Source organism: Branchiostoma belcheri, unplaced genomic scaffold, assembly GCF_001625305.1.
Source record: "Branchiostoma belcheri isolate BF01 breed outbred unplaced genomic scaffold, Haploidv18h27 scaffold122, whole genome shotgun sequence".
In the NCBI taxonomy this organism is placed as follows: Eukaryota; Metazoa; Chordata; class Leptocardii; order Amphioxiformes; family Branchiostomatidae; genus Branchiostoma; species Branchiostoma belcheri.
Window position 1 is genome coordinate 220,909 of NW_017802625.1, and position 15,795 is coordinate 236,703.

General features: G+C 41.3%; 2 protein-coding genes across 2 annotated transcripts; both read left to right on the plus strand.

Moving 5' to 3' along the window:
- The first annotated feature begins 52 nt into the window (after window positions 1-52).
- LOC109463111 (major facilitator superfamily domain-containing protein 6-like) lies at window positions 53-4,022 on the plus strand. The gene is made up of 4 exons (XM_019759825.1): window positions 53-115; window positions 644-1,957; window positions 2,893-3,051; window positions 3,889-4,022. Exons 1-4 carry the CDS (start codon window positions 61-63, stop codon window positions 4,008-4,010), a joined length of 1,650 nt encoding a protein of 549 aa, XP_019615384.1. The 5' UTR covers window positions 53-60; the 3' UTR covers window positions 4,011-4,022.
- A 2,014-nt stretch (window positions 4,023-6,036) lies between these two features.
- LOC109463124 (zinc finger protein 678-like) lies at window positions 6,037-11,637 on the plus strand. The gene is made up of 2 exons (XM_019759840.1): window positions 6,037-6,128; window positions 9,008-11,637. The coding sequence occupies exon 2, from the start codon at window positions 9,026-9,028 to the stop codon at window positions 10,169-10,171; it is 1,146 nt and encodes a 381-aa protein (XP_019615399.1). The 5' UTR covers window positions 6,037-6,128; window positions 9,008-9,025; the 3' UTR covers window positions 10,172-11,637.
- Window positions 11,638-15,795: the final 4,158 nt, after the last annotated feature.

The following is a 15,795-nucleotide window of genomic DNA, read 5'->3' on the forward strand; positions in this document are numbered from 1 at the left end:
CTTACCTTTGGATGACCTTTGGAACTTACGCGGAGAAAAATACAACCTCCACAAGTAACGATGGTCGACTGCAAGCTTCTGACGTTGAAGCTCTACTATTTCCTATTCTTTGGCGGTAAGAAGTCTTCGTTAACTTGGCTCACGTGGAAAGCGAATAGTAGGAGTAACGTTACACACAGTTAGAATATAAACACTTGAAATGGGTTGAGTCGCCTTCACCCTGCTACCGTGGAAGCCAAACTCGTTTTTCCGGGCCGCAAGAGCCCTTCGCCCGCTGGTGTAAATTACCGCTACGGGGGAGTCTAGCCGGGGGGGGGGGGTTTAGCTGGCCCTACATACGAGTATAGTATTATAGGGCCGGACAAACCCCTCGGGCTCAACTGCCCCGTAGCGGTAATTTATATAGGCGGGCGAAGGGCTCTTGGCTGCCGAAGGTAAACGGCTAATGGCCCGATACTAGTTTGGCACCCAGGGCACCTTCACCCTAAGTTAGGTATTTTTTAAGTTATGTTATTTCTTGGTCTTAGATTACTTTAAAGTTTCATGAAATGAGAAAAAAAACAGGGAAATTCTTACTAGCTAGCATCTTTCTCTAGAACTGCAGCAATGTGCCTGAAATTGTTGTTATTTTTTTCCGGTGCAGGAATTGCGTGCTTCGTGCCTTACATATCTGTGTACCTGCGACAGCTGGGCCTCCTGTCCTACCAAGCTGGCATCATCAGTGGAACATATCCTTTCTTCACCTTCCTCCTCAAGCCCATCTTGGGCGCTGTGGCAGACAGGTTCGACCGACACAAGCAGACACTGATGCTCTGCCTCTTCTTGACGTACTGTCTGATGTTTTCTACCATGTTCGTGCCTCCTGTGAAAAGGGGAGGGCTACAAATTAGCGCCGACTGTTTTTCTTGTAAGTCGTGGTGTGGAAATTCCTCTACCCAAAATCCAAGGCTGCAGTCTCCAGTCTTACTCTACCAAGCCCAAGGACTATGCAACTGTTCCAAGCTTCAAGAAGATGACAGTTTTGTTCAGACAAGTAGTGATAAGAACTTAACCGAACGAACACTAAGCAGTACATCTTTACAGCTACGATGTTCTACAAAAAGTGGCTGTTTTCTGTGCCCATGTAATACCACGGAGAGTGACTGTGATGTAGAAGTGAACCACCTAGACACAGAGACAAAGCTAGGATGGACATTCTGGATTCTGTTCTTCCTCCTAGTTCCAGCTCAAGCCTTGCAGAATGCATCAAGACCCCAGGCCGATGCTCACACCATGCAACTATTGAAAAACAACCCCTCTGATTTTGGGAAACAACGATTATGGGGAGCTGTAGGATTTGGACTTGCCTCTGTGATTGCAGGCTTTGCCATGGACAATTTCAGCGAAAGACGACAAAATCAAGACGAAACTGACTATTCTGTCACTTTCTACATGTTTGCCGGTTTTGGAACTGCCACGTTACTGACAGTTGCTTTTGGATTTGAGAAGTGGCGCCAGGCAAGACCTCAGAAGATGTTTCGAAGCCTACAGAAACTTTTAAGGAGACCCAACGAGCTCTTGTTCCTTGTAATCATGTTCATTATTGGGTCATCTTTCGGTGCCAAGGCTAACTTCCTTTTCTGGTATTTGAAAGACATAGGAGGCAGTCAGCTGTTGTTGGGGCTTGCTTTAATGATCAGCTGCATGGGTGAACTCCCTTTCATGTTCTTCTCAGGAAAGTTGATACGTAAGATTGGCCACCAGCAGGTCTTCCAGCTCGCACTGTTTTGCTATGCCGTCAAGTTTTTGTCGTACTCTCTGATACCCAGTCCGTGGTGGGTGCTGGCGATAGAACCGCTACACGGCATCACGTTTGGGGCCATGTTTTCCGCCTCCGTAACGTACGCCAGTTTGATCGCGCCGCCAGGGATGGAGGCCACCATGCAAAGCATTGTGAGTGCATTCCAGTTTGGTGTAGGTAAGTCTATGGTTTTGTGTTCTTGTTGTGAGAGCTATCCCTTTATAATAGCCTCCGGCTAGTTGGGCAATCCTGGCTGTATATATCTGTTGCTACAGTCTAATAAGTCAAATCAAATCAAATCAATTCAAAATCTCTCATGTAAAGCTATGGTAAAATATATGTGCAAGGATAACAAATGCAAAACAAAACATGTTATTACAAAAAAGTTATTCTTGGTACCAGGGTTATTCCCTTGGTCTGAAATTGTAGAATCGTAGACATTGAATATCAAATGCACAGGGAATTCAGAGACCAATCATTGTTGTGCAGTGATCTTCTATCTCCTATCTTAGCCTGGTTACCAGACCTATTTTACTATACTGTATATAGTAGAAGGGACTGTTTGACAGACTGAATAAAAATTCTAAACAGGAACTATTCAGCTCCAGATAACTTACTGAGGGACGACTGCGTGTGCAAGATGTCGGTTAGCTTGAGGAATGAATCCCCTCTACTACATATACAGAGCTATTTTACTAGTACCTATTTTTTTATTTTTCCCTCCAGAAATGCTCAGCAGTGCCTTAATTCAATGGACGCTGTTCAGTCAATAGCAGCAAATTTGAAACACTTGCCAGCATTGTCTCACCTAGTCATCTGTTAAAGATGCAGCACTACTGCTAATATAATCTTCAAGCAGATCTTTGTGGGCAAAATTGTGACAGTTAACGTTTCTGACTGAGTCCAACTGATTGGTTAGCAATGATCATTGGTTGGCTACTAATCAATCCAATCTTGGGCCCAATTACTATTTTACATGTGTAATTATAAAATACTAATAGAACACATAATATGTGTAACTGTCCTGGAGATCTGCTTGGAGATTACACCACTTCCCTGTTTCTTGATTGAAAAGATAACGATCTTTTTAATCACATCACTCTTCCCTATAGGTTATGCGTCGGGGTCTCTCATTGGTGGTGCCATCTTCCATGCATTTGGGGGCGTGGTTCTGTTCCGAACGTACGCTGTCGTCTGCCTTGTCTCGTGCATACTGTACCGCCTGATACCTCGCTGTCTAACGCGCTCCAAGGATGAGGTGGCCAGCCAGGGTTTGTGGTTTTTACTTTGTTCCCTGCATTAAATTGCCTGGGTGCAATTAGATTTGCTATTGGGCTCCTTACACTCACAGGCTTGTTTTAGGAAAGCAGCATGCGAACCCTGGTGTACAAATAGGATGGCACCAAAGCTATACATTACACAAGTTGTCTTCATGCAAAAGTACACAAGAAAGACACTATGCATTGCTATAAATTTAGCAATCATGTACAAATACATACAGGATATGACATGAATTGTTGGAAGTTCCATACTAGGAACGTAAGGCAATATTATGAGTCCAAGTATAAAAGAAAAAAGTGTTAAAACATCACTGTGGTAGCTCAAGCAAATTTTGTAAACTTGCATTATTGCTTGACAATTAGAAGCGAAACATAATTCTCTGATGCCCAGTCCTTCAATACCCCCCACCACCACCACCAATTTGCCCGCATATACTAAATTCACTTTTTGTCATCAACATTGCAAGAATGTACATCAAGGATGAATAAAGACTTAAAGACAAACAACTGATGAATCCATGTTTTGTCTTAGAATCAGTTATCAAGATTTGTGAAGGATAGTGGACCATACTATACATAACAGGACATCCCTGATGTACGCTAAGTACTCACGTTACCCGAGGAAATGTATACATGTAGGTGTAGAGTGCCTTTCCCAAGGGCACAATTGTTAACACTGGGGCCTGCCAGGAATTTAAACACAGAACATTTGAATCATGAGTTAACACTGGCCACAAACCATCTGCCCTAACCACTGACTGTTACAATGTGATGTTATAAGTGGTTACCTGTATATACAATGTATTATAATTACCTTTTCATTCACAGGTCCACAACGTGGGGATAGTGCAGAGGAACAAGGTGATCCGAGGACAGAAATCTCCAGCAAGTTTTATGAAACTATTTTGGAAAATGCAGATGTTCCCATCTATACAGAGACATCTGTATGAAAGTACCACAGATACATGTACACTGTAAAAGAATTTAAAACTAGAAAGGTAACATTTGCAAAGCAAATGTATAATATTTACCTTCGGATATGGTCTGCTTTGTTAATTCTTACTCAAACACATTCACATACATGTACATGGTGACAGGAGTCTAAATGCCTACTATGAGATTGCAACATTATGTAACCCAACACCAGTTACTATGGTGACAGACGTCAACAAAAGAGGCAATTGGCCAGGTCAGAGGTTAGTGTTTGGAACAGAAGAAGAAGAAATGGAGGAAAAACAATATGTTTTCCTTCGGTTAACATAACAAAACACCAGACTGTTTAGTTTAAGCTAATATGATACCACAGTGTTTTTATGATAAACATCAGCAATATCATGAAAAGTTGATGTACAACAAAAGATAATTCTGAAAGCTGTTGAACTTAGTTCTACAATCCAGCCATACGGAGTTTATTTAGAGTTTAAAGATTGATTAACTTAATAGCTGACTGTTGCATCACCCTGATTTGAGGTAAGGTCATCTCTATGTAAAATGAGACTAAGCGCACACACATTAGAGAAAGATGAAAGGGAGATACAAGAAACTGTCTGTAAACGAAAGATTATGTATATACTAGTACTACACAGAGGGAGCAGTGGAATGTGAAATACATTTTATCTGTCAGTGTCCTCATTGCGATTTTGAAAGAAAAAGGTATTCAAAGAAGTCTCCAATATTTCCCCAAGTTTTCGCAGTCACATCTCAACAAACAACAAAAGACTATATTACTGCTAAAGTCTCCCAACTCATTTATTTTTCAAAGAGTCGGACAATAGGCCCGGCTTATTCTCCTGAGAAGAAGTCAAACCCCCTAATAGCATGGCAAGAATAGTATATAGAATAGAATGGAATAGAATGGAATAGAATGGAATAGAATAGAATAGAATAGCAGTTATCCACTGTTTATCATGTACACCAACGTTATTAAATTCAAGTAGAGATAGTTGGTTAAATAAGTAGATCGTATACGCAGAACTTCATGCTGGCATACAGTCTCATATAACTACATTCTGTACTCATTGTTTTTGTCAATGTCTGTTTGTAATTAGCTCTCGGGCATGAACTTGCAAGAAAGAACTCATTGTAATAAATGTTGAAATAGAAAAAAAGTACGAACCATCACGTCTGTAAACTTTAGAAAACATTAAAAAGACCTACTAAGCCATTAGCCTGTGTTATAAGCTAAAGACGGCCCCCGAACTCACCCCCCCCCCCCCACTCACACACACACCGCCCACCCAACATGCATGGTTATGGATAGGTCTATTTGTTTATTTGTTTATTATGATTTTTCACAGGGTGAAAGGGAGGGCAAAACAGGTGCATACGCACCTTTACAAGTTGCCCTCCCCCATACAAAAACACATATACAACATCATATACAACATCAAAATTTACATCGTCAATAACAAGTAAAAATACATCAATATAGAAGGTTGAGCATAATTTAAATACATGTATATTTAATAAGTAGTTAAAATATATTGTGTTGATAAAATAAGACTAAGTGCGGTCTATAGGCAATACAAGAACTACACCCACAAGATCGGGAGCAAGTTCGGCTGTGGTTGGCTTGTGTTCGGAAGGGCAACAAAATACAGGGTTCTATATGACCTGGTTAGGACATGAAATTATTGAAAAATATTGTGTATGAAATGTCAGCAGGACAAGGGTTAAGACGTCCTGGCAGCCCCCCCCCCCCAAAAAAAAAATAAATAAAATAACACAAAGGCCATGATAGAATTATTAGTGTATAACTAATATTCGTACGCATTAAAGTAGTATATGTTCCTACTTACACGTACGGGCAACGGTAAACCTACATGATAGGAAGCCGTCTTGTTTACGGTTCACGTTTCGCGCGTTTGCAGTAGAAAATGCTGTCGTAAAATCCAACTGCCGCAAAATATTACGACCCCTGGCGCTAAGCATGCTGGGAACGTGTAGCGTGACTCCACGTCACTTGTCTGACAAGCCGAAGCAGTGAGCGGACGTGTCGACAGAGTTTTCCGAAGTCCATTACGGAACTGAAGAGGCCTCTGCTTGGACAAGTCGTTGATATCCTCAAGGTATTGTTATCGTTATGTTTAGTCTCTTGCAGTTAAGATTTTAAGTCCAGAAATTCCTTCTAGTTTAGGGGTCAGCGTTACCGATCGTTGTTGGGATCAATGGTAAAATTTGATGCAGTGATTCAAATCTTCTTCTACTGTTAAAATGTCGTATCGATGTATCCACAAGTTTACCTTTACCAGAACGATTTCTAGTGTTGCATGAAAGGGAGAAGATAGAGTTACTAACAACAGATTTATTTATGCATGGGGGTCTGTCACAAATACTTATATGTGTAGCCGGCCTCCCTATTCTGGATTACGGATCGTACAGAATTCTGAAAAAAATTGACCAAGAGAATCAGTCCACGAGAAGGTTAATTTTCTCCTTCCGAACGGTAAATAAACTGTACGCTGGCTACACTCTCCCGGCCAATTATTTACAATATTCAGCTACATTTCACTGTCTAAATTTGAACCCGCGTCGCTAGTCCGGTGGAGACTACATGTATAATGATGGAGCGAGAAATATTCTATTAAACAAATATCTGGAAGTCTGTCGAACGTGTTCCTCATAATGCAATTCTGGGTGCTTTGTGTGTCTTTTAACTCCATGGTTGAGAGGAAGGAAGAAACTCGACAGATGGTACAAGACGTTGTCATTATCATGTAAATTAGGGCTGTGAAGACAACTCCAGGCCTATAGATGGGGCTGAGGCTAATCTCAGAAAAGCTTTGAATACCGACGCTCTCCAGTGTCTAGTACATATGTAAATCTCTTTCAAGGAAGGTCTTTCAATTTCGTCGTCTGTTTCTTCACCGTAAGGCCATGCTGATTTGATGATATGGATGACATCCACGCGCGCATGAATTTTCGGCCGTTTCAAAAAAAATGTTTCCAACCATGTCCATACTGTAAATCGTACAAAACAGTTGCAAAATGAGCAAATATATACCATAAGTTAAAAAAACACATTGGAAAAACGATACCAATGTCGTAGAATGCCAAAAGCAAACTAAAAAGACGAAAATGTAGATATATGAATTTAAAGACTAGATTGTTCGCCAAACCATACTCTGTGTCATTTGTTTAACCTTCAAAACCGCGTAGATTTCATAACGAAAGCAACTTTTTTTTCAAAACTTTCTTTTATTCGCACGCTCGCATCAGTTTTGGGGTTGCCAGAGGATGTCATCCACATATCCTTTGAAATTCAATGCTGAAATCACTAAAAAACAAGCACTTTAAAAAACACATTTACCTGTATTTCAAACCTCACTGCAAAGCTGGATTTGTCAGGTTTCTTTTGCTTTTTGGTACTCGTAGTGGAAGGTCGAGTCTGGCGTTTTAATGAGCTACAGCCAAAACATTGAAATGATACCTGGATTTTACCCCCTAGCAAAATGGTTAGTCCTTCCCGTGAAGAAGTACATGTATTTCGAGGTCAATAACAAGTCAAACCAAGGTCAAACCATTCCAAAGGTCACACTTTTTGGCCAGATTTTAGAATATAAATTCTTCTGTTCTCTTTACCGGAAAACTGGACCATTCTAAATAAAATTTGCCGCGGAATAAATATTTGCAGAATAAGTCCAAAAATATATCGGATACTAGTATACAGAGTGCATTTCTGCAGCACGTCGGCAGAACGTACTGCGCCTGCGCAGAACCCTGGATTTTCGCGTTTTTCGTTGGGTTTTTGGTCAACGTTGCATCAGAATTTTGCCTGTTGCAGAGGATATTCTTTCCAACATAACATTTGGAAACTACTGTCGAAATTCTAACCTTATATGAACGAATACAACCTTATATGAGACATTCTGCCGAAATGCTATGTACAATACATTACGGGTTTCGCGCAGGTGCAGTACGTCCTGCCGACGTGCTCATTTCTGCAGTATTTACGAGTTTCCAGTTCCCATAATGCATAGCGCATGGGAGTCATTTGCATATCACAGGAATGTATCCTGTTAACGTTAAAGAATTTGTTTTTTCGTGTGTTTGAGGTTTTGGGGCATTTTATGCTCAACATTAATTAATTTACTATAGGTCGAATCTGACAACAAATAGAGAATGAAGTTTTGTGTTATTTCTGACATGGAACACGTTGTTTGTAACGTCACAGTCCTGGTCACAGTCCTTTCTATATTGACAGACAGTATAGCGTTACCATTGTAACGTTACAAACCACATGTTCCATGTTAAGCGAACACCAAAATTTCATTCTCTATTTGTTGTAAGATTCAACCCATAGTAAATAAATTAATAATGTTGAGGATAAAATGCCTCCAAACCTCAAAACACAGGGAAAAACAAGTTCTCATAAGTCAACAGAATACCTTCCTGCGATATGCAAATGACACCCAGGCGCTATGCATTCTGGGAATTGGAAACTCGTGAATTAATGGCTGATGACGTGGAATAGAAAATAGTACAGCTAATATTCTTGAAGATCGAGACTACGTTGAAAGCCTGATATGAGCGTCAGCCAGATGTTAATTGCGCTGTGTGGTATAGGAATGTATCGGGTTGGAGACTGTATGATAAGAATTGTGAAGGTTTTGTAGTTCGTGTATAAATGCGAAGTAATACGTAACTGGCTTTCCGGGTGAGTCGGCTGCAGTTCAGTTGATTTCCGCAGAGGGTGATTTCAAAGTGTACGTCACGAGCAGATGTGCCGACAGGATTTTGTTGTTGTTGTTTCTAGATATGTTGTAGTTTGTACCTTCTACTAAAACATGCTCTCATGCTTTATAAGTAGCAGGTCACAAGTGCACCATTCAAGCAGTAAAATATTAACCCATTCTTTTCATAACATTGATAAGATATCAGACTATTGCATTTTGAACCTAATGTTTAACTAATCTAGGCACTTGAATTGATTTCATTATTTCTACAGGGCACAGATTTTATCAGCATGGCAACTCATCTGGCATCAGCTGCTCCAGGTACTCACAACAGGCGTGGTGGTGAGAAACACTACAGGTGTGAGGAGTGCAGCAAAACGTTCAGTCAGCTTGGTGGTCTGAAGGCACATATACGGACTCACACTGGTGAGAAACCGTACAAGTGTGAGGAGTGCAACAAAACGTTCAGTCAGCTTGGTAGTCTGAAGGCACACATGCGCACTCACACTGGTGAGAAACCCTACAGGTGTGAGGAGTGCAGCAGACATTTCGGTTCGATGGGTCACCTGAACATGCATATGAGGACCCACACTGGCGAAACACCCTACAGATGTGAGGAGTGCAACAGACATTTCAGTCAACTGGTTACTCTAAAGAGACACATGCTAACTCACATTGGTGAGAAACCCCACAGATGTGAGGAATGCGGCAGGCAGTTCAGTCGCCTGGATCAGCTAAAGAGGCATATGAGGGTCCATAATAGTGAGAAACCCTACAGGTGTGAGAAGTGCAGCAAGCGGTTTAGTCAACTTGGTGCTTTAAAGATACACACACGGACTCACACTGGGGAGAAACCCTACAGGTGTGAGGAGTGCAGCAGGCAGTTTAGTGTGTTGCATTCTCTGAAGAAGCACATAAGGACTCACACAGGTGAGAAACCCTACAAGTGTGAGGAGTGCAGCAAACAGTTCTGTCAACTGGGCCAGCTGAAGGAACACATTCGAACTCACACCGGTGAGAAACCCTACAGGTGTGAGGAGTGCAGCAAACAGTTCAGTGAGCTGCGTCATCTGAAGAGACACATGCGAACCCACACTGGTGAGAAACCATACAAGTGTGAGGAGTGCAGCAAACAGTTTAGTCGGCTGGGTGGTCTGACAGCTCACAAACGAACTCACACTGGTGAGAAACCCTACAGATGTGAGGAGTGCAGCAGGCGGTTCAGTCAGCTGGGTCATCTACAGAACCACATACGGACTCATACAGGGGAGAAACCTTACAGGTGTGAGGAGTGCAGCAAACAGTTTAAACAAAAGAGTCAACTGAAGACTCATATGCGGATTCACACGGGAGAGAAACCCTACACGTGTGAGGAGTGCAGCAAACAGTTCAGAACGCTAGGTCAGCTAAAGAGACACATGCGGACCCACACTTAGGCCGTGTACAGACAAAACCGGTGGAAGCTGCAGATATGCATTTGACGACTCCAAATTGCATTGAAACTGGCTCGATCTCAAACCACCTCTGGAGGTAGTTTCGGAGGTAGTTTTTCTACCGGATCGCGACTTGATTCTAAACGCGAGAAGATTTCACCGCCGGTTTACCTAGCATATTGACCAGGTCATGGATTACGGGTTGATATTTCTTTATGTACAAAATGTATATGCAACACAAAAAGGTACATAATGACCGAATAACGTTAACGTGTCCATTCTAGGACGAGCTCCAGTGAGTCTGGCGAGACCAAGCCGGCAGTCGGCCAAGGTTCTTAGCGACGCTGAAAGCTCGATGGGCCACTGAGCATGCAGGTCTATGACCTCTAACATTGGCACCACGCCAACTTGCGTCTTTTTATCAAACAGCAATGATTGAATTTTAGCCCAATTGTGCTTGGCCACGATTATGAAGGAATGTGTGGCACGTGGACCGAGTAGTGGAGAAGATGTGATGCGATTTACCTGAATCACGCTTCCACCGCTTTCATCTGAACAAGTAGGGGGGGGGGCAGTAAACAGTTAAGTTACCTGGGTAATCTGAAGACTTACGGGGACTTACTCTGGTGAGAGATCCTGCAGGTGTAAGGATTACATCAGGCATTTCAGTGATTAAATTTCCTTGAGGAGACATTGGGAGACTTACACCGGTAAGGTTAGCAGTTCAGTAACCGAAAGACATTGGATTTTTCAGGGAATACCGACAATAAAATGTCCGTTTGCAGCGTTGCAAAACTTCACTGAGGAAAACAATGTAACAAAAAAACGTTAATTTTACGTAGACAGGTAATGCTCAAGTCTCGGCGTCCATTGTATAAAACCTTACTTTGCTGTACCATGGTCAATGTTATGTAACAATCAAATATTATGGAAAATAACCTGCACACTTATCGCAGCAATGCTAATGATAGACCGAAAGCCATTCTTTTTTTTTTGGACATTGAATTTGCAAATCTGGCAGAATATCTATAGTATACAGAATCTTTTCTAATTAAAATGTTTAAGTGAGAATGATAGTCTTACATGATTTAGTATAGTTTACATGTCTTAATGGTCAATGCCGGAAGTAACTGGGCTCCGTTCTTCTTAGTAAAATGGAATTTCCTCACTTGGCAATTGACTAAATAGTATGAATCGCAGTGCAAATATGTTGTGCTAGTCACGTGAAACTTCCGATAATTGTTAGTGAATGTGATCGAAAAATGTATTAATTCGTGTTGGTAGCTACATGTATCTTCCCTTCCTATCACCTAATGATATAAATGATTATGATAGATAATGTGTTTTCCGCTAGCTATAGAGATTTTGTCTTTTATCCGTATCACGATTTCGTTAATAAATCGATCAAAGTATGACTAACACACGAAATGTTGTAGTATATTTCTGCCAGGGGGGGCAGTTACTCAAGCAACTGGATATGATTTTGAAAACGTCAGCTGAAACGTCTGATGTTTTCAAAATCATATCCAGTTGCTTGAGTAACTGCTTTTTGGCGTATCGTGTTACCTAGATGTCTAACCTTCATCGATGTATTAAGTGTATACATGATTGTGTATTTCCATTTGAAATAGATACATGTATTTAATTTTGTACATACATACATATATTAGACAAATTCTGGTCATACGCCCGTTCCAAGTTAATACAACGGGAAGGCGTACTAGGGAAGGTAGCGTTCTAAGCGTTTACACGTCTGCTTCCATCTGAAAGTTTGGCCGACTACCAACCAGGCAACAGGAACTTACTCAAATCCTCCTCGCCCCTTCCTGACAGACATCCTCGTCGCCGGGATTGTGTTCGTCAACCACTCAAATAAAGAATATCACCCAGCCTTTATGTTCTAATCTCTATAGTGACTAGAGCTAGCTCTACAATTCCGTTGCTGGGGTGGGCTTTCCTAAACCATTTACTTGTTTTTATATTTTTACAGGTATATATTTATCCGTGTATTTTTGTTTGGGTCCAACTGTACGCTGGACACATCTGGAATGAATGAAATGAAATGAAATTGAACTCGTCATGGTTGTTATGCTCTGGAATAGGCCAGACTTTCTAACTGCAGCTAGGCTGGGCCGAATGAAAACAGTAAACTGGAGCAACTAAGGCTAGAGTAAAACAGCGATAAGGAACATAAGGCCACACCAATTTAATTTCTTGGTTAACGGATTCGCCGCTTCATTTTTTTCCGATTTGCAAATAAAAATAAAAATCCAGAATCAACTGCAAAATGCTCATATTTTGCCCTGAACAGTTGAAAACAGACGTTTTCATCCTAGTTATTACAGTTATTCCATCTTTCAATGCAATGGTATCATTAAAAGTTCATAATTCATTGTTTGAATTTTGAACCAGCCTGGTGTGTTGACTTCATGGCTCCTATTGTACCATTTTGGGCCATAATACGATGCCTAGGCCTGTTTTTATTTTTTTTTCGCCCGCCCGCTCCATTATTTTTCTAGAAAAATCCGTTAACCAAGAAATTAAATTGGTGTGGCCTAATGGTCATTTAGTGTCACAAGGAGATGCGCAGCCCTGGCGTATAACCAACAGGCCCTTGGGCGAAAACAGGTCGATACCTTGTATGCCGTCAAGTGACAAAAAATGGAAGATTTCCTCTCTTAACAGGATATTAAAGTGGTTGAAAACATTGTACGATTTTAATAAGGGAAAACCGCAACGGATGTGTGATGAGATCCCCAGCATACCCTTGATCGTGCCCGCTGGCACCATGGGGCCCTGCATGCCCTTTTTCGTAGAAAACGCGAAGTGAGTCAGTCGGTGGTAGAGTCCCGAGCTGAGTGCATGTGCACATGTGGATCCGAGCTGGATGCGTTAGGAGTTACCGTTACGTGAAATCTGTGAGTTCGTGGTGACGGTCCTTGGCCGGTCGTATCCTGACGTTAACTCTGAAATTTGGCAGTTTTTCAGTTTTAGAAAATACGTAAATCGCCTCAGCGAAATCACTTGAACTTGGAGGCAGTCACGAGTCAGCGATATCCACTGCGTGGGGAAATGTTCCTAACACAAACAGGAAACGACTTGAACTTAAGATAAGCTTTCAGCCTGCAGTACGTGGCATATGAGAGGAGGAAATGGCCGCAGTAACAAGTCCTTTCCGCGTTGTCTTGGGTTTTCTGTTCATCTTGAAGATTCATGGGCTGACAGGTAAGATTTTTATATTTTCATTTTTAATACTGTCGCCTGGTAGTAGAATTAAATGTAATTCCAACGTTACTGGTGTCAACAAATGTATAATTATTAGGGCATGAGCCTGAGAAATTCAACTTTTTTTCTCTTTACGCAAAATAAGACCAATCACTTATTATTGTGGTTTAATATTGTTTTCTCTTATGTTTCTTCTTCTCCTCCTTCTCCTACTTCTCCTGTCATTTCGTTAAATGAATTTAATTTCTTCATTTTGGGGGCAAATAACATGGAATTTGGCATGAAGGTAGAGTGCCCGAATACCCCCAGGCGTCTTTTTTTATTTCCTTGTTACAGACTTTTAGAATGTTTTTATTTTGGCTTTTTGGCTGTGTTATAGGTAACGTTAATGGAACGTTTTAGACACCTGCGCGTGGTGGCACATACTTAGAATAGAAACAATTACTTTGTTTACAAGTATTGGCACGGAAAAAGGAGTGCCTTGGTTTGCAAATCGGTGAAAACATGTCACATAACCTACATGTTTATATACCTTGCTATTTTCTAACCAATATCTAAAATATTTAAACAAAATTAGCTACAAACTAGTATATGTAGTTCTGTGGTAGGTAACGTCATTGACCTTTTGTTGACATTGGTCCCTATGATTTCGGGTGTCCTCTGTAAAAGTTTGGCATATTTCCTGGTGCAGTTTTTACGAAGCTGCAATTATTCACGTACATAGGCACTCATGTAACTACATAATATACTAGTAATTCTTCCAACTAGGATCATAACATAATGTGGGGTCACTACAAGGATTCATTCTTAAAGAGGGGAAGCATTTTTTTAAAAATTAAGTATGGACAGGACTGTCTGTGGGGAGGGGGGCAGGTCTGTTTTTGGTGTGGGGTATGTGGTGAAAACATTTGCTGCATTTGCTATCGAGCAAATGCCTGCCTGCCTTTCCACTTTAAGTACCTATTACCTTCACCAAGTAGGATGTTTTTAGTCCATGGCCTGAACACACCCACAACGCATATAGAACGTATCATCCCGGCGGTCAGACGAAAAGGCCACATAACCATCCGCGCGGACAAGTACGAGGAAGTCTTCGCTAGACCACCAAAATTACGCCACCTACAAAGGCTACAACTAACGGTGCACACACCAGTTCTTCCGCGATAGTGCCCGGAAAAAAAGTGACGAAGGGGTTCCGATGGTTCATGTTTGAGTTTACATTTCTCATAATCTGCTGCAAAATGGGATTAGCTACTAACATGGCTGAAAAGTGTAAGAAGTGGCGTGTTTTGGGTGAAAATTGATTTCGGGCCCGAGACTTACTTCCGGGTGTCCTTCCGCCCTGAGCGCGGTGCTTCGGTTTGACCTAGTTTTGCCTTGTATGCGTTCTGGGGGTGCTGTAGCTATGCCTCGCGCGACGGGCTATTGTGATAATCTCAGTGTTAGGATTTTCTTTATACTTTTCTTAATAATACATAAGGGTTTTCTCTTTCCGACTATATAAGTCATATCGGTGGCAAAAATCTGGGTGATGGGTTTAATTCCACGTGAAAATGGCCAATTTTTGGCATCCATTTTCAGCGAAAAATTCTTTTTCCCCCTAAAATTTGCTAAAATGTGAGAGGTGAAAGAAATTGAAATTCTTTTGTTCTCGTAGCTAGAGGGATATCCTTCATTTGCAAACAGAGTGTTTTGGCTTAAGAGGTTTTTCCTGAAAGAGACGGTCGCTAGAGTTGAGGGTATGCAGAATCGAATTGAGACCCAAAATAAACTGGGGTGTGCCCCCTTAACAGGCATTTAAGAAAATAAAAAGATTTATGTACATAGATATTACGATATCGGGGATATCGCGGCCAAAACATACGATACAAAGTCACGTTCCCGGCGATTTACTGCGCGTCTTAGACTCTGGTCCGATTTAAATTCCGGCCCGGAACCAAAAGTACTATTATATAAAACACTGTAATTATAGAATTTCCTCCTTAATTATGCAAATTAAATCCTTATTTGCATGATATGCATCTTATTAAGTCAAAATCTCTCTCAGCTACATAGACACCAAAAATGATGAAAATACGTTGTTCCTATCTGGGCTTTGCCAGAAAGTCGCCTGCAGTTCAAGAACAAGCTGCTAGGGGGACCAAACCCACACCACTTATTCCTGACAGGAAAAGCTATCTGTCACAAAAAAGGCAAGCCCATAGCATGTTCAGGACAAAAGATGCAAAAACCGGACGTTTTGCTGCAGTACCAAGGTCATCCACAAGGAGGTTCATATCAAACCTTGACCTTTGTGTTCCTATAAAATTTACATAAAATTATATAAGATGTTATTAAGTTGGCGCGGGCACTTTTAGCCCCCCCCCCCTTCTAGATAGGGTTAAAACGCCTTTATGGATTGT